Source organism: Manis javanica, chromosome 15, assembly GCF_040802235.1.
Source record: "Manis javanica isolate MJ-LG chromosome 15, MJ_LKY, whole genome shotgun sequence".
NCBI classification, from domain to species: domain Eukaryota; kingdom Metazoa; phylum Chordata; class Mammalia; order Pholidota; family Manidae; genus Manis; species Manis javanica.
Window position 1 is genome coordinate 13099922 of NC_133170.1, and position 22623 is coordinate 13122544.

General features: G+C 35.5%; 1 protein-coding gene across 1 annotated transcript in view; it reads right to left on the bottom strand.

Annotated features, from left to right (window-relative positions):
- The window catches only part of ETNK1 (ethanolamine kinase 1), a 54729-nt gene extending 38088 nt beyond the window's left edge, over window positions 1–16641 (bottom strand). Inside the window, exon 1 of the mRNA XM_017669086.3 lies at window positions 16208–16641. Within this exon, the coding sequence (XP_017524575.2) occupies window positions 16208–16363 (156 nt within the window). The 5' untranslated portion in view covers window positions 16364–16641. The remainder of the gene's footprint in view (window positions 1–16207) is intronic.
- Window positions 16642–22623: the final 5982 nt, after the last annotated feature.

Consider the following 22623-nt stretch of genomic DNA (forward strand, 5'->3'; position numbering starts at 1 on the left):
GCTGGTCCCATATAAGATTATCTTAACTTTAAGACCCAAAAGATTCAAACTATTCCCAAAAAAACTACAAAAACTACCAAGTGTCTAACAAGGTAAAATTACAATGTCTGACACTCACCTTAAGATTATTAGGTGTGCAAAAAACACCAAAAAGTACAATCCATAATGGGGGTGGGGGTAATCAACTAATTGAAACCAACCAGAACTGACACAGATGTATTCCAAAAAAAAGGTTTTGTATTCTGTAATAAGTTAAGCAGAGACACTGAAGTACACAGAACATCCAAATGAAACCTCTCAAGATGTCTGAGGTAAAAAATACACTAGATGGATTTAACAGTAGTTTAGATACTGCCCCCACCAAAAACTAATTAGCAAACCTGAAGACAGAGCAATAGAAACTATCCAACACAAAGAGAAGGGGAAAAAAAGAACTAGAAGGAAAAAAAGGGGAGCTTGGGGGAAAAAAGCATCCATGAGCTGAGAGACCACATAGAAAATTTTGAGTTTCCAGAGGAAAAGAAGGGAATACAAAAAAATCTTTTAAAAAATGAGTCAAAAATTACCCAAATTTGATGAGAAGCTATGAACTCAAAATACCTAAGAATCTCAACAAGTCTAAGGAAGAAAACTACACCAAGGCACAATATAATAAAATTGCTTAAAACCAGAGATAAATCATCCAATGGTACCTATTCATTTTATCTTACACCCATTCAGGCAAATTTCAGGCAGTCATCTTTGAAGCCTTCCCTCTCCATCCCCTAGATAAAAAAGTTTTCCTCTTAGGTAATTTGTAAATTGGCTCCTGTTTCTCCATCTCCACCTTCACCTTCACCATCTGACAGCCTAACTGGTCTGTCTGATGTCAGTTTAATCACATTCCTGCCTTCCAAAAAAATTCATTCTTTACACTGCCACCAGAATAATCTATAGACAATACAAATATGAATATGATGATTGGCAATCTTCAAACGGTTCCACACTGCTTAGAGGAAAAAATTCAAGCCACTTAGGGCATGCAAGTTCCTTGATAGCTTAAGTTAGATAGCAATTTACCCAAAAAATTTGCTCTTCTTTTTCTTCACCTCACTACCTTCTAACTTCCTTTAAAATTCTAACACAAGAGTTATCTCTTCTCGAAGACAATTCCTAAATTCAGGTAAGGTGTAAAAACTTTTCAGTGCTTGCTAGAACCCTATACATAGCATTTACTAATATGCACTGTAATTGCTTAACTGTATTTGCCACTCTGTATTATACTGTAAGTACTTGATATTTGGACCATATCAAAAGAAGAAAAAATAAATATAGATGAAAAACAGGAATATAAAATACATAGGTCAAAGAGAAAACAATAGACTGCAGAGAGAAAAATTCAATGATATAAATTATTCTATTAAATGTAAAAGAACTAAATAGTCCAATTAAAAGAGTAAGTATGTCAAAAGCACAGATTCGGAACTAGACTACCCGAGTCAAGTACATATACTCCATCACCTAATTCTCCACAGACTTTGGAGAAGTTACTGAAACTCATGTATCCAAATTTCTATAATCTGTAAAGTGGGATAACAGTAACCATCACAAGGGAAATTGTGGTATTTAAATGAATCAAGATATGTAAAGTACCTGTTTATATACTGCAAATCAATCAAGATATGTAAATTTGAATAGTTTCCCATATGTGGTAAGTCCAGAATATAAACAATAACTGTGACCATCTTATTATCTCAGTAGGATAGTGGAGCCACAATTATTTTCCACTTTGTGCTCACCTATATTTTTTCAAAATTTCTACAATGAATATATGCATTACTTTTTAAATGATATAAAAAAAGTAATATCATAAGTGATAAAGCAAATGCAGCAAAATGTTAATTGTGCAACCCAGGTGGTATGTATATGGGTGTTCACTATATAATTCTCTCAACTTTTCTATATGTCTGAAATTTTTCAGAATGAAATAATGTAAAAAAAGACTAAATATGAAAAGAGAAACTATATACTGCTTTTACAGTAGACATGCAAAAGAAAGCTGCTACAGCATATAAAAAGATTCATAATTTATGTGCATCCAGTAGTACAGCTTCAAAATACATAGCAAAAAATGACAGACTAAACAAATTCCACAATAATTGTTTGAAAGTTGAGTACCTCTCAAGAGCTGTTTTTTAAAACAGGAAAAAACATTATGTATTCAAGCAATCTGAACAGAATTAAAAATCTAATTTAACTGATATACACAGAACACTATCCAACAGAATATGTACTGCTTTTCAAGTCTACATAAAATTTACCAAAATTAACTAAAAGCCTGATTTTTTAAAGAAAGCCTCAATAAATATGAAGGGATTATCGAGTATTTTCTCAAACTATAATGGATAAGAAACATATCACACACAATACATCAATCACACACAGCCCAAAAAGAAATGGTTAAGATGGTAAATTTTATTTTATGTGTTTTTTCACAAAGAAAAAAGACTTAAAAATTATCTCACATATTTGGTTGAAATGAAGCAAGGCATATATACATAATCCATGGGATAAATAAGAAATGGATAATTAGGAAACATTTTGAACTCCATGATAATATAGACATATCAAAGCTTGTAGGTGTTTACATGTAGACAGAAAAATAGTGATCTAAGCTTCTAGCTCAAGTAGCTAGAAAAACAAGTTATCCCTCAAAAAAAAAGAAAAGGATTAGGAAAAAAATAAAAAAAGCAAAATTATTAATAAAATAGGAAAACTCAATGGTCAAAGTTTGTTCTCTGAAAAGACTGGTAACTTCCAAGCAAAATTTTCAAGAAAACAAAAGATACAAATTACCAATAAAGCAGACTTCCCTATAGATATATATTATTATAAACAGCTCTTCCCAAAATAGGAAAAGAAACATATTCCAACTAGATGTCAAAACTTGTCACGGACATAACAAGAAAGAAAATTATAGACCACTCTCTCTCATTAACATAGCTGGAAAAATCCTAACCCAAATATTAGCAACTGATCAACGATATATGAAAAAGAACACATCACAACCAGATGGGGTTTACTGTAGGAATGCAAAGATTTTTAGCATTCAAATTTTTTTTTAAATTAATGTAATTCAGCTCAGTAACAGAAAAATGAAGGAAATTATGTACTCATGAGATGCACAAAAAGCACGTGATAAAATACAAAACTCATTCATGCTGAAAACACTACACTAAGAATAAAAGTTCCTTAATGTGTTACAGCATCTAAAGAAAACCTAGAGCAAACATCATACCTAATAAATTACTGGAGATGATCTCCTTAGACTGGGAACAAGGATACTCAATATCACCTTCTACTTCAATATTGTGTGAGATGTCCTACCCTCCAATGCAGTAAGACCAACAACAGAAAAAGTAAGAACAGGAAAAAACAAAACTGTCATTATTTATAGATAAAGAGAAAATGCAAAAAGAATATACATTTAAAAAAAAGAATATACATTAAAAACCTTGGAATCAATGCTTGAAATTCAAAACACAGCAACTAATTGAATTTCTATATGCCATCATTTTTTAAATGATACTCCTTACAGTAACATCAAAAACATTAAATTCATAGGGGAAAAAAAGTAAATGAAATGTGCAACATCTCTACACTGAAAACTTCTAAAGTTTGAGAGAAATTAAATAAATGGGATATACCACATTTATGGATATTAAGACTTAACATTGTTGATGAATTCACTTCTCAAAATAGCAATCAAAATCCAAACCAACTTGTTCTGCGGAAATTGAAAAGCTGAGTCTATAATTTATACGACAACTTAAAAAGCCAATATTCAAGGGAATCTTATAGAAGAACAAAATTGGAATCCTATACCAAGGGCTGTAATAGCTATATGTAATACTAAGACTTATACCAAAGCTTTGGTGTAATTCAGACAGTGCAGTACTGGTGCAGTAATAGACAAAGCAGACCAAGGAACAGAAGAATTCATAAACAGACCCACATATGGTATCACCTTATTTATGGCAAAGGTGATCAACTGAGAGCCATATGGAAAAAAAATATATCAGTCATGACTCCCCCTTCCCCCCTTACACCATAAACAATTCCTGTTCAAAATGTAAAATATCAAAACACTGAAGTTTCTAGAAAACACAGAGGAACATCTTCATGACTTTGGCACAGGAAGAGATCTCAAGACACAAAACATGGTACGCATAAGGGGAAAAAAATGAAAAACTGGCCTTACAACTATTCATCAAAAGGCACTATTAAGAGGGAATATGCAAGCCACAAACTGGCAGAAAATAATCTGTAATACATATTTCTTTAAAAAGGACTCAAATCTAGAATACATAAAGAATATCTAAAAATCATAAAGAAAAAAATAATCCATCAGAAAAATTAGCAGAAGACTTAGGCACCTCAAAATAGAAGACATCCAAATACCAACACACGCAGAAGAGAGACAGACTAGCTGCAAGAATGCAAATTAAAACCTTAGAAAGATACCCCTGATGCCTACCAGAATGCTAAAAATGAAGACAGATAATACCAATTGTGGGTAAAGTCACAGAACAACTGAAATTCTCATATACTGCCAGTAGGGGTATAAAGTGGCACGGCCACATTGGAAGTATCTAGTAAAGCTGAAAATACATACACCAGGTAACCCAGCAAGTCTACTTCTAAGCATTCACCTAACAGCAATGGAAATTTATGTTCACCAAAAGATATATACAAGTATGTTCATGGCAGCATAAGTTGTAACAGCCAAAAGCTGAAAACAACACAAGCGTCCTTCAACAGCAGAAGAAAAACTGAGGTATATTCTTACAATGAAGTAAGTCGGCCATGAGAAAGAACTAAATATACATATATAAATTTCTCAAAATTTGAGCATAAAACTAGACCAAAAAAATATGTATGCATATTCCATATGAATTTTCTTTTAAAAAATTCCTAAAGAGGCAAAACTATGATGTAAGAAATCAGGACAGGAGTGACCCTTAGTTGAGGAGAGAGATGATAGGTAATGACTGCAAGGAAGCACAAGAGAGAATTCCAGGGTTACTATTTTCCCAAATCTGTTTCCTGACTTGAATACGTATGACATGGGCATGGTCACTTCATAGAAAAACTCATCAGGGTCTACATTTATACTTGTGCACTGTTTATTATATATATATCACACATCAACAACAAATTTAGTTTTATCAGGAGTTAATATTCAGATCAGGAAGAATGTACTTCCATGTAAATCTTTCCATTACCTTCAACTCATAGTAACCCTATGAGTTGAAAATTTCCTAGTGAAAATTTCCTAAAGCTCTAAGATTTTCAAAGCTGAAAAGAAATACATAGGTACTTTGGCACTTTGGCCTTAATTCCTACCTTACTATTTTTAAGAGGAGATACATAGATATAAATACAGACATACAGATGGTCCCTGACCTATAATGGTTTGGCTTACAAATTTTCTAATTTATGATGGTGTAAAGGCAATACACCTTCAGTAGAAATCCTACTTCAATTTTTTTTTTTACCTTTTCCAGGCTAGTGATATGGTATATACACTCTCCTGTGATGCTAGGTATTGGAGTGAACCACAGCTCCCAGTCAGTCACACAATTACCACAGTAAACAATGCACTTACAACCATTCTGTTTTTCACTTTCAGTACAGTATTCAATAAATTACATGGGATTGTCAACACTTTTTTATAAAATAGGCTGTGTGTTAGATGATTTTGCCCAACTGTAAGCTAATGTAGGTGTTCTGAGTACATTTAAGGGAGGCTAAGCTAAGCTATGATGTTTGGGAGGTTAGGTGTATTAAATACATTTTCAATTTGCAATGGGTTTATTGAGATGTTACCCCATTGTAAGTAGAGGAAGATTTGTACTCATTCTAGCCTGTATCTGCCTCTCTCACCCTTGGGCACTGCTCTGTTTCTCCAATTTCTGTCTGATACCCTCTTTTTAAAATTGGTTCTGTTAGTTTGTCTGTAATTCAGGCTCTGCAGGTGCAGGGATGTAAGAAACTCACTGTTTTGCATGAATTTGGGCAACACACAACAGATCTCAGTTTAAGGACTACCTCACCTCTCACTTCTACTTCCAGGCTCCTGGTATCTAAAACTTCTGATGCATGTTGACTAACTTGATAATTTATTTTTTTCTTTGATTATAATAATCACTCACTTAACAACCCTCTCTCCTCTTAGGGAAGAATGTAGGAAAGGAACAATTCAATTCAAACCTTAACTTTTCTGCTAAACAATTCAGAAGTCAGAGACCCGTGGGCTCTAGGAAAGGTCTCAAACTAACTTAAAACATACTATTTTTCTTCTCCATTGCTTGAAATGTCCATAAGGTCTGGATATGATACCAAATTATTTACAATATTTTCAACTTACACTCAGTGTGTCAGGACATAACTCATTTTATACATCAAGGAAGATACATACACATATAGAGGATGCAAGAAAGAGATACAAAGAAATACACATATATAAAGTGTATACAAAGAGATACACACATACAACGACATAAAATTTCTTAGTCTGTTACATGCATTCTCAACAGAGACGGTACCACCAAAGAGGCAAAAGTAGTTCTTGAAGGACAAAAAAAGTTTTCGATATTACAATGGTTTGTGGTTCTCCAAAGTTAAACCCTACCTGACAAAATCCTGTTCTGCAGTATTTTAATTTCTCCTTAGATAAAAATTAATGTAATTTCAACTGTCTTTAAGTTTCTCAGAGAGTAATTACAAAAAAGGTTGAGTAACAATGTCCTAGAACATAGACATTACTCAATAAATGCTTATGTATACACTGATTGTAAAGTACTTTGGAAATGATCAATTTGTAGAGTGAGTAACTATGGCTTATGTAAGTCCCTTTATTCATCCTTATTTATCAAACAGTGGGCAAAACAGGTTAAAAACCTTGTGTCATGAGTCTTAATCTGTTTCAGGGATATCAGGATCACCCTCAAGTTTAGGGGATTGCTAGCATGACCTTAGATTCATTATAAAATGCTAAAGCATTTTTTGGGAAAAAGAATAAGGGAGGGGACAGAGGATGATAAATCCCTGATGTCTGGGTGTTTGCCAAATCACCCATAGTATGATACAGCAGACATATTGCCATGTTACAGGAGATAATAGAAAATGAAACCTAGAAATGATAGATCCACCCCAGATGAGTCTAATCACCAATCCACAATGAAATGCAAAATAGTAAGAAACTGGCAAAATGCAGGATTCCTTGGCTTTTGTTAGCCACATGATATAGAACAGAAGGTAAAGATAGTTTGAGGGTGGACCCTGATGCTGCACCAACCCAGATTTCAACTGATCCAATCCAGTATCAGGCTGCTAACCTTGAAATGTCACAGAAGAGAGAAATCGTGCTGAACAGATGACCTCCATTTACCAAGATGATTCAGGTAGCAGGGGGACAAAATCAGGAAACTGCCGAAACCAGAGGATATAATATAACGTTGGTATCTCATTTTGTGGATCAGTATAGCTAGCTCCCTAAAGAACCTTTATTAATATGGCTCCTAAGAATAGTTAAGTTAAAAACAGTATATGGTTTGAAGACAATGGCATATTTGGGCTAATGCACGACCCACAGCTCACTAACGACAATTCTCAATGGCTGTGACTAAAACAGAGCAACTTAATCCAACAAGACTGCTAGCCGGGCAGAATAGATAAACTGGCTATAAAGCTTACTTATCCTGAGAAAGGGAATTATGCTGTCTCTCCTTTGCATGCAAAGTGAAATACTACAGCCATGTGGCTGATAGGCTACATATGCAAGTCATACCAGACTGGCTTTACAGTGACCGGATATTCAAACCCTTAATATGCCGTGCCCCCAGGTCACGGTGAATACTGTAATAAAGGTGGCTCCTTCTACATGGTCCCCCATGTAACTTTACTGTTACCAACACAAAAAACTCTTCAGGATGTTATATCAGATTTGCTGTTTCAAGTTTCCTTTATCAATTTCAGGGATGATACTAAGAAAATTAGAATGATTAAAACAAAATGGGAAAAGATAAGGGAAGATGGTATATCTACTTGTCCTAACAGAGCAGAAGTTTTCAGTGAGTAAGGGTTGATGAATACACCAGATGAATAAAGTAGACATTGATGGGGTTGAAGTGAAAGTTTTTAATGAAGGATTTTAAGAGACTGAGTGGACTGAGAGGAGCTGCTGTTGGTTTCCCAGCACTGAAGGGACGCAAACAAATCCACTCTATTCCAGATTCTGAGATTTATAAATGCAGAGATGATGCAAAGATAATATTTAGAGCCTGCCACCAGTTCAGGGGTAGACAACAGATCAATCAAGATGAAAACTGACTGCAAGGCCAAGATCTCAGCCCAACCCTCAGCAGCTAGAGACCCAAGGCCAAATGTACCGAATGTGGGTAAAATGGCCTACAGTTGGAGAAGTAACCTTTATGAGATTCCCTTGACACAGGGCCCAATGCACTGAACCCAAAACCAATTTGACAGACTGAAAAGGAGCAACCGTTACATATGGAGATATGGAAATGCTACTCCTGATGGGGAAAATCTGGATGCAAATTAAGAGTGTTGGGGACAGATATGACATAAGGTACTTTTGTCTCCCTTACCAGAATGTATTAATGAGACAGATGTTTTATACATAGGAATACTTCCCCTATTTAGTACTGTAAAACAGAAGGCACATAAATTCACCCTTTAGCCAGAGTAATAGATACAAACTGGAATTGCCTGAAGCTGCACAGGTTGCTATCGGTAGCAATACAGAACACTTAACTGTCACAGAAGAGAGAAATCCTTATTTATCAAAAAAGAGATTACAACTTTAATGTCACCTTAAAAGCTAAAGTGAGTTCAATGAATTTGAAGGTCATCCTCAGACCCCCAAAACATTATCCATTACCTTCTTTCAGCATATAACACTGTCCTCCAACTACAAACTCTGAGCTGATAAAAATACTAAACTCTACTTAGCTACTATGAAATTTCTTTAGTCCTTATGGATAATTAAGATACCAAGCAGGGAAGCAGGGTACTGATATGTATTTATGGTCTAGAAACACCGATTAACTACTGAATTCAGATGAATGAGCTTCTTCAAGGGAATAAAATAGTAAAGAAAAGTTTCAATTATTCTTTAAGCTAATGGCCACTAGACAGGTATAGGAAGCAGAGAAAAGTAGAAATACACACACATCAGTTAAGTGTTTCGTGGAAAAAACTATTGTATTCTACCATCCTCCACTATAACAGAATTAAAAGTAATGTAATAGTAAATAAAATACAATTTTCATGTATGCAACTGGCAAAGATTTCTTAATTTATCAGGGATTAGACAATGTATCTAATTCAGGAAAAAGAATCTCCAACATTGTGCTGAGGAGTATCAATTAAAATAACTTTCATGACAATCCCTTTAAGTAAAGGAGAGTATTCTCTAGCATGTAAATAGGCCTCATTACAGTTAAAGGGGTATTAAGGCAAAACAGGTTTTCCTGAAGAATTTCTGCTTTAAGACAATAGCATCAACTCCTGCCTGAGTTTCCAATTTACCTGCCTACTCTACAAATTTCTCCTTGGAAATCTCTTATGTAAGATTCTGTTTCTTTAGACAAACCAGATTGACACACAGTATTAACTTCATTGTAAGAATTTACTCTATGGATATACTTAAAAATCAACAGGTTTAGATAAAATGATCCTTACTAATATTATTTTATACTCTTCAGAATTTTTTTAAAACTTCATTTAAAAAAAATAATTCACATGATCTTTAACATGATCAAATATTATGTTTGTAGAGATAAAAAATTATAGTCAATACTATACAAACATGGGAAACTGAGAAGCTACATGAAAAAAGGAATTCAAAATTGTCCATGTGGCATGATTACAACTATGTAAAATACGGACGGGAGAAGTAGAAGGTAACAAAAAGCTGATTTGTTTTAATAAAGTATAGATAGGAAATTTTTCCCCCTATTCAAATATTATAATATTATAATATAATATTTGAATATTAATATTATAAAAATAATATTATGATACATCTCTTTAGCAAAACTATTTTATATTCCTGTAGTCCCTCGTAAAAAGAAATTCATGCACTTGATGTATTATTTTCTTGGGATACTGACCTTGGAAAAATGACTAATTCAAAATACTCTTTATTTGTTAACTTTCTTTTTTTTTTTAACTGCTATTGTGATTACCACTAGAGGGAGGGAGAGGTTAGGAACAGGAAGGGAAATGGAGCTATTCTGTATTGATGGTAATATTTTCTTTCTTTCCCTGGGTTTGGGTTACACAGTTATTTGTTGTACAACAATTTATGTTTCACATTTTTCTGTTTGTTCATTATATCTCACGTATTTCTAAAGGGTAATTAAATTTTATTCAGTCTGTTACATTGGAGAGTAAAATAGCTCCTTATAAGATAAAATCATGAGAAATATAACCTGATCCCTTAAATATAGATCTTCTACTACTTCCCTATATTTGTCACCCAACAAAAACAACAAAACCTTAAGCTTCCCTCTTCCCTCACTTGCAAAAAGTCAGTCCTGCACATTTATTTTCTGAAATGTCAAATCTGTCCCTTACTTTCCATCTTCAAAGCCACTGTCCTAATTTGGCTTCCAGCACCTCTTATCTCTCCTAGGTTGTCTATCTCAAACATTTTTTAAATGTAATATAGATAAATATATTTATCATCTGATTAAGTACCTACTTTTACATAAAACTAAAACATGCTTCACAAACCAGTACTAACCTTATTATTTGCAAGGCTCTCTTATCTATCCTATCACATCCTATTTTAACTCATCTTTTTACACGGTAGTGGTTTCAACCTCCTATACTGATTAAGTATCATACTAGTAAATGGTAACCACCAGTTTCAAAACCAATGTCCTAAGTGATCACTTATGCCCAATGTTGCCCAGTGTAGCCTGCCACTTCTCTAAAATATACATGACACAACTCAACTGCTTAAAAACATTCGATGGTTTCCCACTATGTCCTAGAAAACAAAATGCCACCTCCTTAATGAGGCACAAAATCTTCAAATCTAAACCACTCCTTTTCTCAAAAATCACTCCCACTTCTTTTCTTTTCACACTCCATTCTGCCCAAAACACTCATTTGTGAAAGCAGTTTCTTTGCCCAAAAATGCTTCCCCATTCTACCTGATCATATCTTTCCTTCAAAGCTCAGTTCAAGTACCCCCCCTTCTATGAAGCCTCCCCCTTCTACATTCTCCTATACCTACCTTCTGCTACAGTTAGTTGTACAAACAAAAGGGCTAAAAATTAACATTATGCCAGTACAAAAAATACTTGTCAGAATTACTGAATTTTAGGAGCTTACAATTCTTTCAGATCAATCTTTCACTTACAAATGAGGGAGGGACACCAGGGGAGGAAGAGTTAGGAGATGAGATGGAGACATGTACTAAAACATGCTATGCATAATTTTATGTATTTCATTTAATTCTCAGGATATTCTATTAGTAAAGTAATAAAATTAGTACTAGCAAAAGTAATAAAATTAGTACTAGCAAAATTACTTAGTAGTATAGTAGTAGTAGTACAACTTTTTATACTATTATACCATTTTCTAAGATAAATTGTAATCCATTTTATAGAGATTTAAAAACATGCCAAAGGTTATAAAACAGGTGTAATCAGGATTCAAAAACCATCCTCTTTCCACCACATTATGGTGAGGCCCCAAAGAAAGGTGAAGTGATTTGGTTAGTCCATGTCACATAACTGCTAATACCTGAAAATGAACTTAAAAACATTAGGTTTCCTGAATTTTTCGTCACATGTTAATACCTGGCAGCCTACCAAATATTACACATACACATCTTTTACAGGAGCCTATCTCTTAGCCATAGTCAATGTAGTCTTAGGTCCTGCCACCCACTCAAATACTTTATTATAAAACACTGAAAACAAAGAGCGAATGAATAGGGAATAGAAAACCAAACCTAACTACTGAATAAAAACTATGACCCCTTATATATCTATAAGACTGAGGTATAATAATATCATATCCTTCTGACAAACTTAATATAATAAATATATCAGCCTTTTCAGAAACTTCTTTCACTTAATGGAAGAAACTAATCTTTTTTAAAATGGGAAAGAAAATTATTAGAGCACCAAAGAAGACACATTTCGGTAGAGCAACTATATATATATTTGGTTTTTGATTCTTCATTTAAAATATCAAATCTAAATATTTAATATCAATACTAAAATAAATGGGTTAATGGATGTTTAAAAGAATATTTCAGTAACTATCTCCAACACAAAGGGGAGGAAAGGGATATTAAAAAGTGCTATGCTATGTAGCTGCACAATCGACATAAAAGACTGGTATTATTCAAAGTCATGTACACATGCTTAAAAAATAGATTCCAAAACTATTCAAAAATACACAAAAAATATGCAGTACAGTATGAGCAAACAGTACACTTAAATGTTCTAATGTAATCTTTGCATATGAACAAAACAAAGTTTGCATGTTCATTCCAAAACCAATGTACTGTGATTACTACTTTATTTTATTTTATTTATTTATTTATTTGGTCTTCCCCATGAGACTGGGAATTTAAAGAACAAATGCATTGTTTGCTTTTTGATTCAGGAATCCAACATAAATTATGTGCTCAGCAGTAGTTATCATGAGATAGCATTTATTTCACTCTCACCAACAACCCTTTGAGGTAGGAGCAATTGGATTCATTTTACAGGCAAGGATACTGAGGCTTAGGAAAGTTAAGTAACTTGACCAGGGTTAACAGCTAGTAAGCAGAGAACATGAGCACGATGTTCCCAACTCCACGCTTTGACCACTCTAATATACGAACTATTGAAAAACTAAATTGATATATATATGGTACTGGATAGCAAGTGATCACATTGAGACTCTATAACAAGAAAAGATGTCAGCTTCATAATGTCACATAGTAATTATGGTCTTTCTAGCCTACCTTTCAAGCCTTGGCCATTATCTACTACAGTTCCCAAGTTATACAAAAATTCACGTAGTGACAAACTGCAAAAAAACACTGTCCAACAGTGCATACAGAAAGATCCACAGATGATATACTGGAATATTCCAAACACTGATTCATCACTCTTTTAGAAGGAAAAATAATTTTTAAGAGTCTCCTGAGAGTTATCCTGTTGGGCCTAAGAGATCTCACTTGATTTTTTTACTCCTTTATACAGGACCATCTCAAGAAATGTAGATAAATAACAACTCCACATCTTCAAGAAAGACAGGGAGGGAGTCATTACGTAACAAAAGGAGTAACTTTATTTTTAAGGAGGCCTGAAAAGAATCTCTTTATAAAATATCACATGTGGAAAAAAGAAACACAAATTTATGTCCAAGGGAACTTAAAGCAGAACCTTTTTATGGGCCAAAGCTTTTGTTCTCATTAATTCTACACAAAATGGCTCCCCATAATATACAAACTTTTCTTGATCAAAGAGCAGTAATTCTCAAGATGGGTTCTCAACCCAGATCTCCCATTTACAGTGGCAAGCTCAGTTTCATTAACTATAAAATATATGTAACAGTGTACATCTACTTCACAGGATTGTTGAATTTATGTGAAAATGCTTTACAAAGAGTAAAATATGATTAAATAAAAAGTAATGTGACTGGTATTGTTGTTTTACATCTACCCCGTCTATTTAAGATACTATACCCCAAAAAGCTCACCACCCCTTTTACATTTTATTCTTTTAATCTTGAATGGACAGGAAAGCCAAATAATTAAACTTGTTAAAATACCATCTAAAATGAGATACAGTATTCCATGCATCCATAAGTTTTGAGCAGAGACTGAGTTCTGTATCATGTTGACTGTCTTTTTTACACTTGCTTCTGAATTTTCTGATATGTTCTCAACAGTTCAGCTGACAGAAGTAATTGCCAAGTAAAATATGTATTATGAGAGTAAGCTTCTATGCTATGTTTAAAGCCACAAAAATCACATAAAAATATTAGAAAAAATACTTGGGAAAAAAAATGGGCTATATTACAGATGCCCAACTTTTCCAATATGTTGATTATATGATACATACTTATATTTCCCTTTCTGAAATTTGAGGTATGATTTTTATTTGTATACAAAGGAAATAAAGCAAATCTCAAAAAGATTCCCACTGATTTAGTAAGGAATCCTGAAGCATTATGGGAAGAGTTTGTAATGGCCCAGAGTCAGATCTACCAAAGTCGGGATGAAGGCCCACCAATTCAGCTCAGTCGTTGTCCCAGCTTTCAGACCAAAAGCTTTGTTTGCACATGGGGGACTTATTTCTAACTAATAATCATCCTTAGAGCAAAATAAATGGTAGTATTTACCTTTACTTACAAGTAAGTAAATTATAAATTTGGATTATGAGTCCAAAGGTCTTAAAAGTCAAAAACCGCTGCAGAGATAGAAGACAAGATTAGATCCTAAGTAGTTTCCAACAATCAAAAAGTTTCGTGTTACCAAATTTGGCCCTTTTCTACCTATATCCTGGCTTTATTTCAGAGTTTCACCCAAAAAAAAAAGGAGGCTGGTACCTAGTACCTACCTAATATAGTTGTTTGGGGAATTAAATGATAAAAAATGTAGATCACCTAACTCACAACTTGGCATACAGTACCTCTGGGAAGCTGTTACTAATGTTGTACAAATACATCAACAGAAACTAGTCTGCAAAGCTTCAAATTTTAAAGTCTCTACTTAAGAAGTAACATGGTTTGCTAGCACCAGAGTTTACTAGGAAGAAGCACTGACGGTAACACCTGTTTAATTTACAAATGACTGCCAGAATACACATCTTAAAAATCTTCCTTAATAAACCACAAATAAGTTAATGAAGAGAGCTTCAATTTGGACGTTTCAGCTCATTTAATTTTTAAAATATAGCATACTAATTTGTTAAAATTGCATATGAAAACCATTTTAAATTCACTATGCTCTTTCTATACAGCTGGTTAACATTTCCTTAAAATTTCAAAATGTTTGTCTACCAATTCCTTCAAAATACATGGGTCCTTTTAATCTGCCAAACTCTTCTAAGCAATATGAATTGAAACAAACACTCATGAAAGCTGTGTGTCTGGAACTGTTCTGGGCCTTGGGGCATTGTTCATGTTTTATTCACCTTTGCAGGTGGCTATTCTAGCAAGAATCTGATACTGTTAAGTCAATAAAATGAGTCAACAAAACAAGACATTTGATTTGGCTACTTCAAGTGATGTTCTTATATTACTGCTCAGGTTTGAAACAAAACCCAATACCTCAGCATTTAAAATTACTGACTTTGTTTCATGCTTGCAAGGGAAAAGGAGGTTCATTTCATGGATAGTTCCTGAAACTCTAAAAGTTAAAAACTTTAAAAAATTAATATTCAAAATACATTTTATGGCTACTAAATCATAACTTCCTGTAAAAAAGTTATTAGAAAACGCCTATATTCTTAAGGATTTTTCTCCCACTTTTTGTCTCTATATGACTACAGTGGCTCAAATAAAAAATATACACAAGCCTCGGATCATTCTAACATTAGATATTGTTAATTTTACTAATACGACTAAAAAATTCATTAAGTAGCGAGTCAAATAAAATGTGTAGTGTTACCTAAGAGCCCAACCTAGTAATGCATGACCACGGTTATTCCTTTAGAATGGAGTTTTCTCGCCAATACGAGGATTTGAGAAGATAAAACGCAGGGTGAGGCACCAATGGGAGTAAACCGCCGAGACAGGCAACGGCAAGATCTGAAGGATTAATTATTGCATTATTTGTGGTAGGAGAGGAGAAGGTTGCTCGGGGCGATTAGGGACGACCCCTTGCAGGAGGAGTAGAAAAGGTTCATTTTGCAATTAGAATGGATAGAGTGGGAGGAAGGGCAAGAGGAACGGGTGCGTCACGTACGTGGCCGCTTCTAGAAAGAGAAAATATGCCCTCAGGACAACCTCAATAAGCAATTGTGAAGGAAGGGGGAGTGACCTTCCTAGGGGGTGATGGAGGAAAGAGGGTCACTTCCCCAAGGACCGAGGGAGCAGACGTTCCCGTTGGTCCCCCGGGTCAGCGGGGAATAGAAAGGATCGTGAGAGCCCCCCACCCGGGCCGAGGTATGGGCGTTACCTGCAGAGTCACCTCCTGAGGGTCCCAGTGCGGCCGCAGGTGCTGCAGGAGGCTCAGGGCCCCCTCCCGGCAGCGCTGCTCCTCCTGATCCTGAACCGTGACGTCCAGCTTGGGCACCTCCGGGGAGCCGGGCGGGACGTGGATGTAATTGGCCATGGCCCAGGCGACGGCGGAGACTACCACGACGACGACGGCGACGGCGACCACGAGAGCGGCGGGCGCCGACAGGCTGGTGGACCCTTCCGTCCCGGGGCGCCCTCGCGGGAGGGCTGGGGGGCGCTAAAACCGATGGGCGAGCGTTAGGAGAACGGCTGCAGGCGGCACCCTCGCCGACCCACGTCTGGACAGCAGCTAACTGAGCCGTGGATGTTCACCGGGAAAATTCCTTTCGTCTGCGCCCGACCGCCGGCGGCCGCGGGGCATGCCGGGACTGGCCTGACGCTGGCGTCACGCGCGGGGCGGGGTCTCCGCCTGCGTCAGGGGCCGCGGCCCAGTTTCTAGTCCCCAACACAATGGGCCGGTCCCCCGGCGTGCCCCGCGCGGCGTCTCCGCGTTACCCGACACTCTGCCCTGAGTGCTGCTAGTGCGGACAACGTGGGCTCCTCCTCCGGAATGAGCCTGAGCCTGCCGAGATCCGAAAGGCGTGGAAAGCTCACCTAAATAGGAGGGCCTTGGGGTCTGGGTCTGAGGTAGGGCTGAGTTTTTATGCGAAGCAAGGGACACGTCCTGAAATAACCCCTGGATCAGTCTCTGAACTTGGCCTGACTCTGGCCAAACTGGATTAACTGGATCGCCACGTAGTTGGTGGGCCACTAAAATCCCATTAGCTTTATACTGAGATGATGGCATTTGGGGCAAACTTAATTAAGGTATTTAGACAACGACAGTACTTAAAAGATTTATTTTTAAGGGCAGATGTTTAACTATACTGAGAATTACTAAAAGCCCCGAAAAACAGGTTATAGTCCAGAATGAAGATGAAAGGGAAGGAGAAAAAACTAGCTGGGGCCCAATACTCGAGTTCCTCCTTGCCTGTTTCAGGGTATCCCTGAGTGGACCTTAAAATGGCTACCTTTAAACTTCTGGTCTCAAAGTCTTACAGTAGCTATTTCCCTGTTAAGGGAATACTGTTAACTGGATAATCCGCAAGTAACTTATTGGGAGAATAAGCCGAAATTTGACCACAATCTGTCTTGCCTGCAGCACCCAGTATGTGGTGTATATGTTTGTTAGTGGTAATTTAATCATTCAAAGCTTAAATTACCTCCTTAGGATAAGTTTACATTTTCGTTGAGAATGAACCTACTTACCTTTATCAGTCACAAAATAGATGACTATCAACAAACAGTAAACTTCATACACTATAAAGAGGGAAAAGAAAATATATTTTTATGATATACCAAGGAAGTCGATTCAGCATTTTCCAGACTTAGGCTTATATTTTTGTTTAAATCATGGTACAACTAGAAACCCTATGCGTTCCTTCCAATTTGGGGAGAAATAATCAATACTTTCACATTTCAGATAGTATCTTGTATTTGTGTGTAATTTGTATGTATTTTTTTATTAAACAGTTGACAGTTTAAGAATTTTAAAACTATTTTGAACTATAAAATGATTTAATAGCAAATTATAAAAAAACTCATCCCAGGAACGGCACAAATTTGTAATTTTAAAAAAAGTATCCAATAAAAATTAGGAAAAAATATTAGCTACCTAAGAATAAAACTAACAAAATAGGTACAAGAACTTTATGGATGAAATTATATTAATGGAGAAGTGAACCATATTCATAAATAAGAGAAGATACTCGTTAGAAAGATCTCAGTTTTCACTGAACTAACCAATAACTATAATGCAATTAGATTTAAAATCTCAACAGGGTTTTTCCCAGAACTTATTAAATTAACATTAAAATTCATATAGAATCTTAGGGTCCAATAAAAGCTGCTATTATTTTGTGGGGGACAGGGGGAGGGGGTAGGGTTAGAAACTAATTTGGGAAAACCCATCCTACCAGGTATTACTATAAAGTTTAGGAATGGGCAAATGGATCAGAAGAACGAAACAGCGATTCCAGAAAAAGACCTACACATATGAGAACTTTGAATATGATGAAGGTGGCAATAAAAATTAATGAAGAAAGGATGGGCTACTCAATAAATGGTACTGGAACAATCATTACTCGTATGGGAAAATTTTTGATCCCTCCTCATTATGTGTAAAAGTTCTAGAAAATTTAAAGACCTCAGTGTTACAAGCAAAACTTTATGTAGAAAATGTTAGTTCTTATCAACTTGATCTATACATTCAATGCAAATCCAAAACAAATAACAGAAAGTTATTGTATGGATTTTGACAAACTAATCCTAAAGTTTATATGGAGAGGGAAAAGGCCCAAAATAGCCCAGACAGTACTAAGAACAACAAAATCAGAAGACAGACACTACCCAACTTCAAGACTTACTATAAAGCCACAGTAATGAAAACAGTGCAGTATTGGCAAAGAAGAGGCAAATAAATCAATAGAACAGAATAGAAAGCAGACATAGATTCACACAAATATAGTAATTTGGTCTTTCAAAAAGTAGCAAAGGCAATTCAATGGAGAAAAGATCATCTTTTCTATAAAGGTGCTGAAACTTGATATCCATATATAAAAAGACACAAATCCAGACACAGACCTTACACTTTTCACAAAATTAACTCAAAATGGACCACAGACCTAAATGTAAAACATATAAAATTCTTAAGAGAAAATATAGGAGAAAATCTGGGTGCTGGGGTTTGGCAGTAACTTTTTAGATACAACACCAAAAGCACAATCCATGAAAAAAAAAAAATTTGGTGAGTTGGACTTCATTAAAATTAAAATGTTCTGCTTCATGAAAAACACTGTTAAGAGAATGAAAGCCAAACCACAGACTGGGAAAAAATATTTGGAAAATATGTATCCGATAAAAACACTTGTATCCAAAATACACAAAGAACTCTTAAAACTTTATGATAGGAAGACATACCCAATTTAAAAATGGGCAAATAATCAGAAAAGACACCTCACCAAGAATATACAGATAACAAACAAGCATAAAAATATGTTCAATGTCATATGTATTATGAAATTGCAACTGAAAACAAGATAGCACTGCACACACCTATGAGAATGACTAAAATCCAAAATATGGGCAAACCAGATACTGATAAAGATGGGAAGAAACAGGAACTCTCATTTGTCACTGGTGGGTGAATTCCTGCAAATTCATGAATTCATGCAAAATGGTACAGCAAATTTGAAAGACTACAAAATGAATTCATGTAAATTCAGCCACCATGAAAGACAGTCTGGCAGATTCTTAGAAAGCTAAGCACAGTCTTACCATGCAAACCAGTAATCATGCTCCTTGACTACCCAAATGAGTTGAAAATGAAAACATACATCCACACAAAAAACTGCACAGAAATGTTTATAGCACATTTATTCATAATGGCCAAAACTTGCAAGTAACCAAGATGTCCCTCCATAGTTGAGTGGATTAAAAAAACAAAAAACTGTGGTACATGATATAATAAACTTAATTAGTAATAAAAAGAAATCAGGGACCCATCCATGAAGAAACATGGAGGAACCTTGAATGTATATTGTTAAGTAAAAGCAGCCAATCTGAAAAGGTTACATGTAATATGATTCCAACTGCATGACATTATGGAAAAGGCTGAACAATAGAGACAGTAAAAAGATCAGTAGTTACCTGGGGTTTGGGCAGAAAGAAAAAGGATGAATAGATGAGGCATAGCATTTTTACATCAGTGAAACTATGCTGCACGTTACTGTAATGGTGGATACATGACATTATGGGTTTATGAAAACCCAGAGAATCCTACCAACACAAAGAGTGGATCCTAAAGTAAACTATGGGCTTTAGTTCATATTTATATCTTTGGCAATCAACATACTCCATTGCTGTAGTAGTTATGTGATAATGCAAATGAATGAATGAAAAAATGAATACAAAAATACAGGATCAGATCTCTATGATTGCAAATTAAGGGAGGATTTCCTAAACAAGACTCATATAGCCCACACCATGATGGAAAAGGACAGATAAGTTTGAAAACATTAAAATATAAAACTTCAAGAAGTTAAATGACAAACCATAGAAAAAGATCATTGCAATAACCCTGATCAAAAAAGGATTTGCATTCAGAATACAATCAGTGAGAAAGCCAAACCACCAGATAGAAAAATGGGCAAAGAATATCAATTCCCAGAAGAGGAAATCCGAACAGCCAGTAAGCCTATGAAAATAAAGCAATGCAAATTAAAACAACTATTTTATATAAATTAGATTGGAATATTTTTGAATTATGATAATGTCAAATATACATTACCAGTGATAAGGTAAATTATTTTTTTTTAAAGCTGTGGAGAACTATTGCCATATTAAATGAAAGTGAAGTAGGCATTCTTTATCACCCACCAATTTAAATTCCAGGTACGCAGAAAAATTCCCCACGTGTACACAGAAAGTGTGCATAAGAATGTACACTTCAGTACTGTTCATAATAGCTAAAAACTGGCAAAACCTAGTTGCCCCTCATTAGGAGAATGATTGGAAAGACTATTGATTGATAGAGATAGATAGATAGATAGATAGATAGATAGATAGATAGATAGATAGATAGATAGATAGATAGATAGATCATACAGCAGAATAAGAGTGGCAGATAGATAGATAGATAGATAGATAGATAGATAGATAGATAGATAGATAGATAGATAGATATATCATACAGCAGAATAAGAGTGGCAGATGGGATATATACATTTACTTATGCCTAGAAGTCAAAAATCAAGCAGCAGCTCTGGGGCCCTAACAGTCCCTCTGGTTAGTTTGCGGTTGACCTCTCTGTCCCTTTCCTCTTTACCTGTTTTTAATCTCTATGCTGCTGCTAATTCTGTTCTTCCTTGCTTGCGATTTCTGCCTACTGATTTCTCTCCATGTCTCCTTGTCATTCAGATCTTACCCAAAAACTGTTCCCAGCAAGGCCTTTCATTGCTTCCTTTAACACAGCAGCCCTCTTTTTTAAAAAATATATTTATCACTATGTAAGTTATCTTGAAATTACTATATTTACCTTTTTAGTATCTATCTTTTGTACTATATTAGCCTCAAGAGAGCAAAAGCCACAGTCTATCTTGTCTATTGCCACATTTCCACTGCCTAGCTGAGTGCCTACAATGTTACTCAGTAAATAAATGCTTAAGCCTAGTTAGCTCCTGAAACTCTGCCAGTCTCACATACGAATAGCCCTCAGTCAGGAGTTGTATTTGCTGAGCTCCATAGAGTCCTCTGTTTATGCTTTCCTACCTCGCCACTTCAGAGGCCATAGGCTGGCCCATAAATGTGGCTGTGGAACAAATCCTCACAGCACATCATTAAAATTGTCCAGCACTTTGCAACATGTCTAGAGGATGAGTTATGAAGATGTAACATCCCTATAAAGTGTCCAACATGTTTTAGCCCCCTTACTGCATTTAGCATGACACTGGGTCTCTTCAACACCTGAATGATCTTTCTCCTATCCCTGCTTCTTGAAATCCTACTCATTCAGAGATCAACACTCAAGCAATCATCTTCATGTACCTGAAGAGGAATAGACTTTACCACCCCAAAATACGTCATTTTCTCATAAGGATTATTTTGAGTTGAAGCAATCAAAACCCAGGAGATTCAGGAAAATCTCCCTGTCCACTGCCTAAATTTACATTCGAAAGGAGGCTTTTACACTAGGGAAGAGAGTCCTTACTAGAGACACCTGTTTCCCTAAGAAACTTATCTGCATAACAGGACAACCTTTGTCTTCTAAACATCTTCTCTGCTTTCCTGTGAATGGCCTGCTTTCCCTTTGTATCCCCAAACTCTACCCCTCTCCTTAGCCCAGAAAACATTATAAACCACAAATACCTGTGCTCTTTGAGGTTTCATGTCTTTGTGGGGCTCCCAGACTTGATTTGGGGAATCCCATACATTATTTTGCTTGTTTTTCTCCTATTAATCTGTCTTACACCAATTTAATTATTGGACCAGCCAAAGAAACATGGAAGGGGAGAAGAGAAAATATTTCTCCCCGTACAAAGCCTATCTGGATTTTTCCTAGGTCAAATTTACATCTCCCTTTTATACATCTGTTATGACACCTAACAAATTCTAATACGCGCCACCCACATTGCGGATTTAAGTCATAAAGATTGTGCCACACATAAATGACTAGTAAAATGTTTATAACTGGTTATATAATGAGCATTTTATATGAGAATGAAATGATCACTGACTGTAAATCCAGAGGTGCTGGTTATAAATATTATAATTACAAGAGTTAACTTTAGTTACCAAAGTAATAACATTAAGAATTTT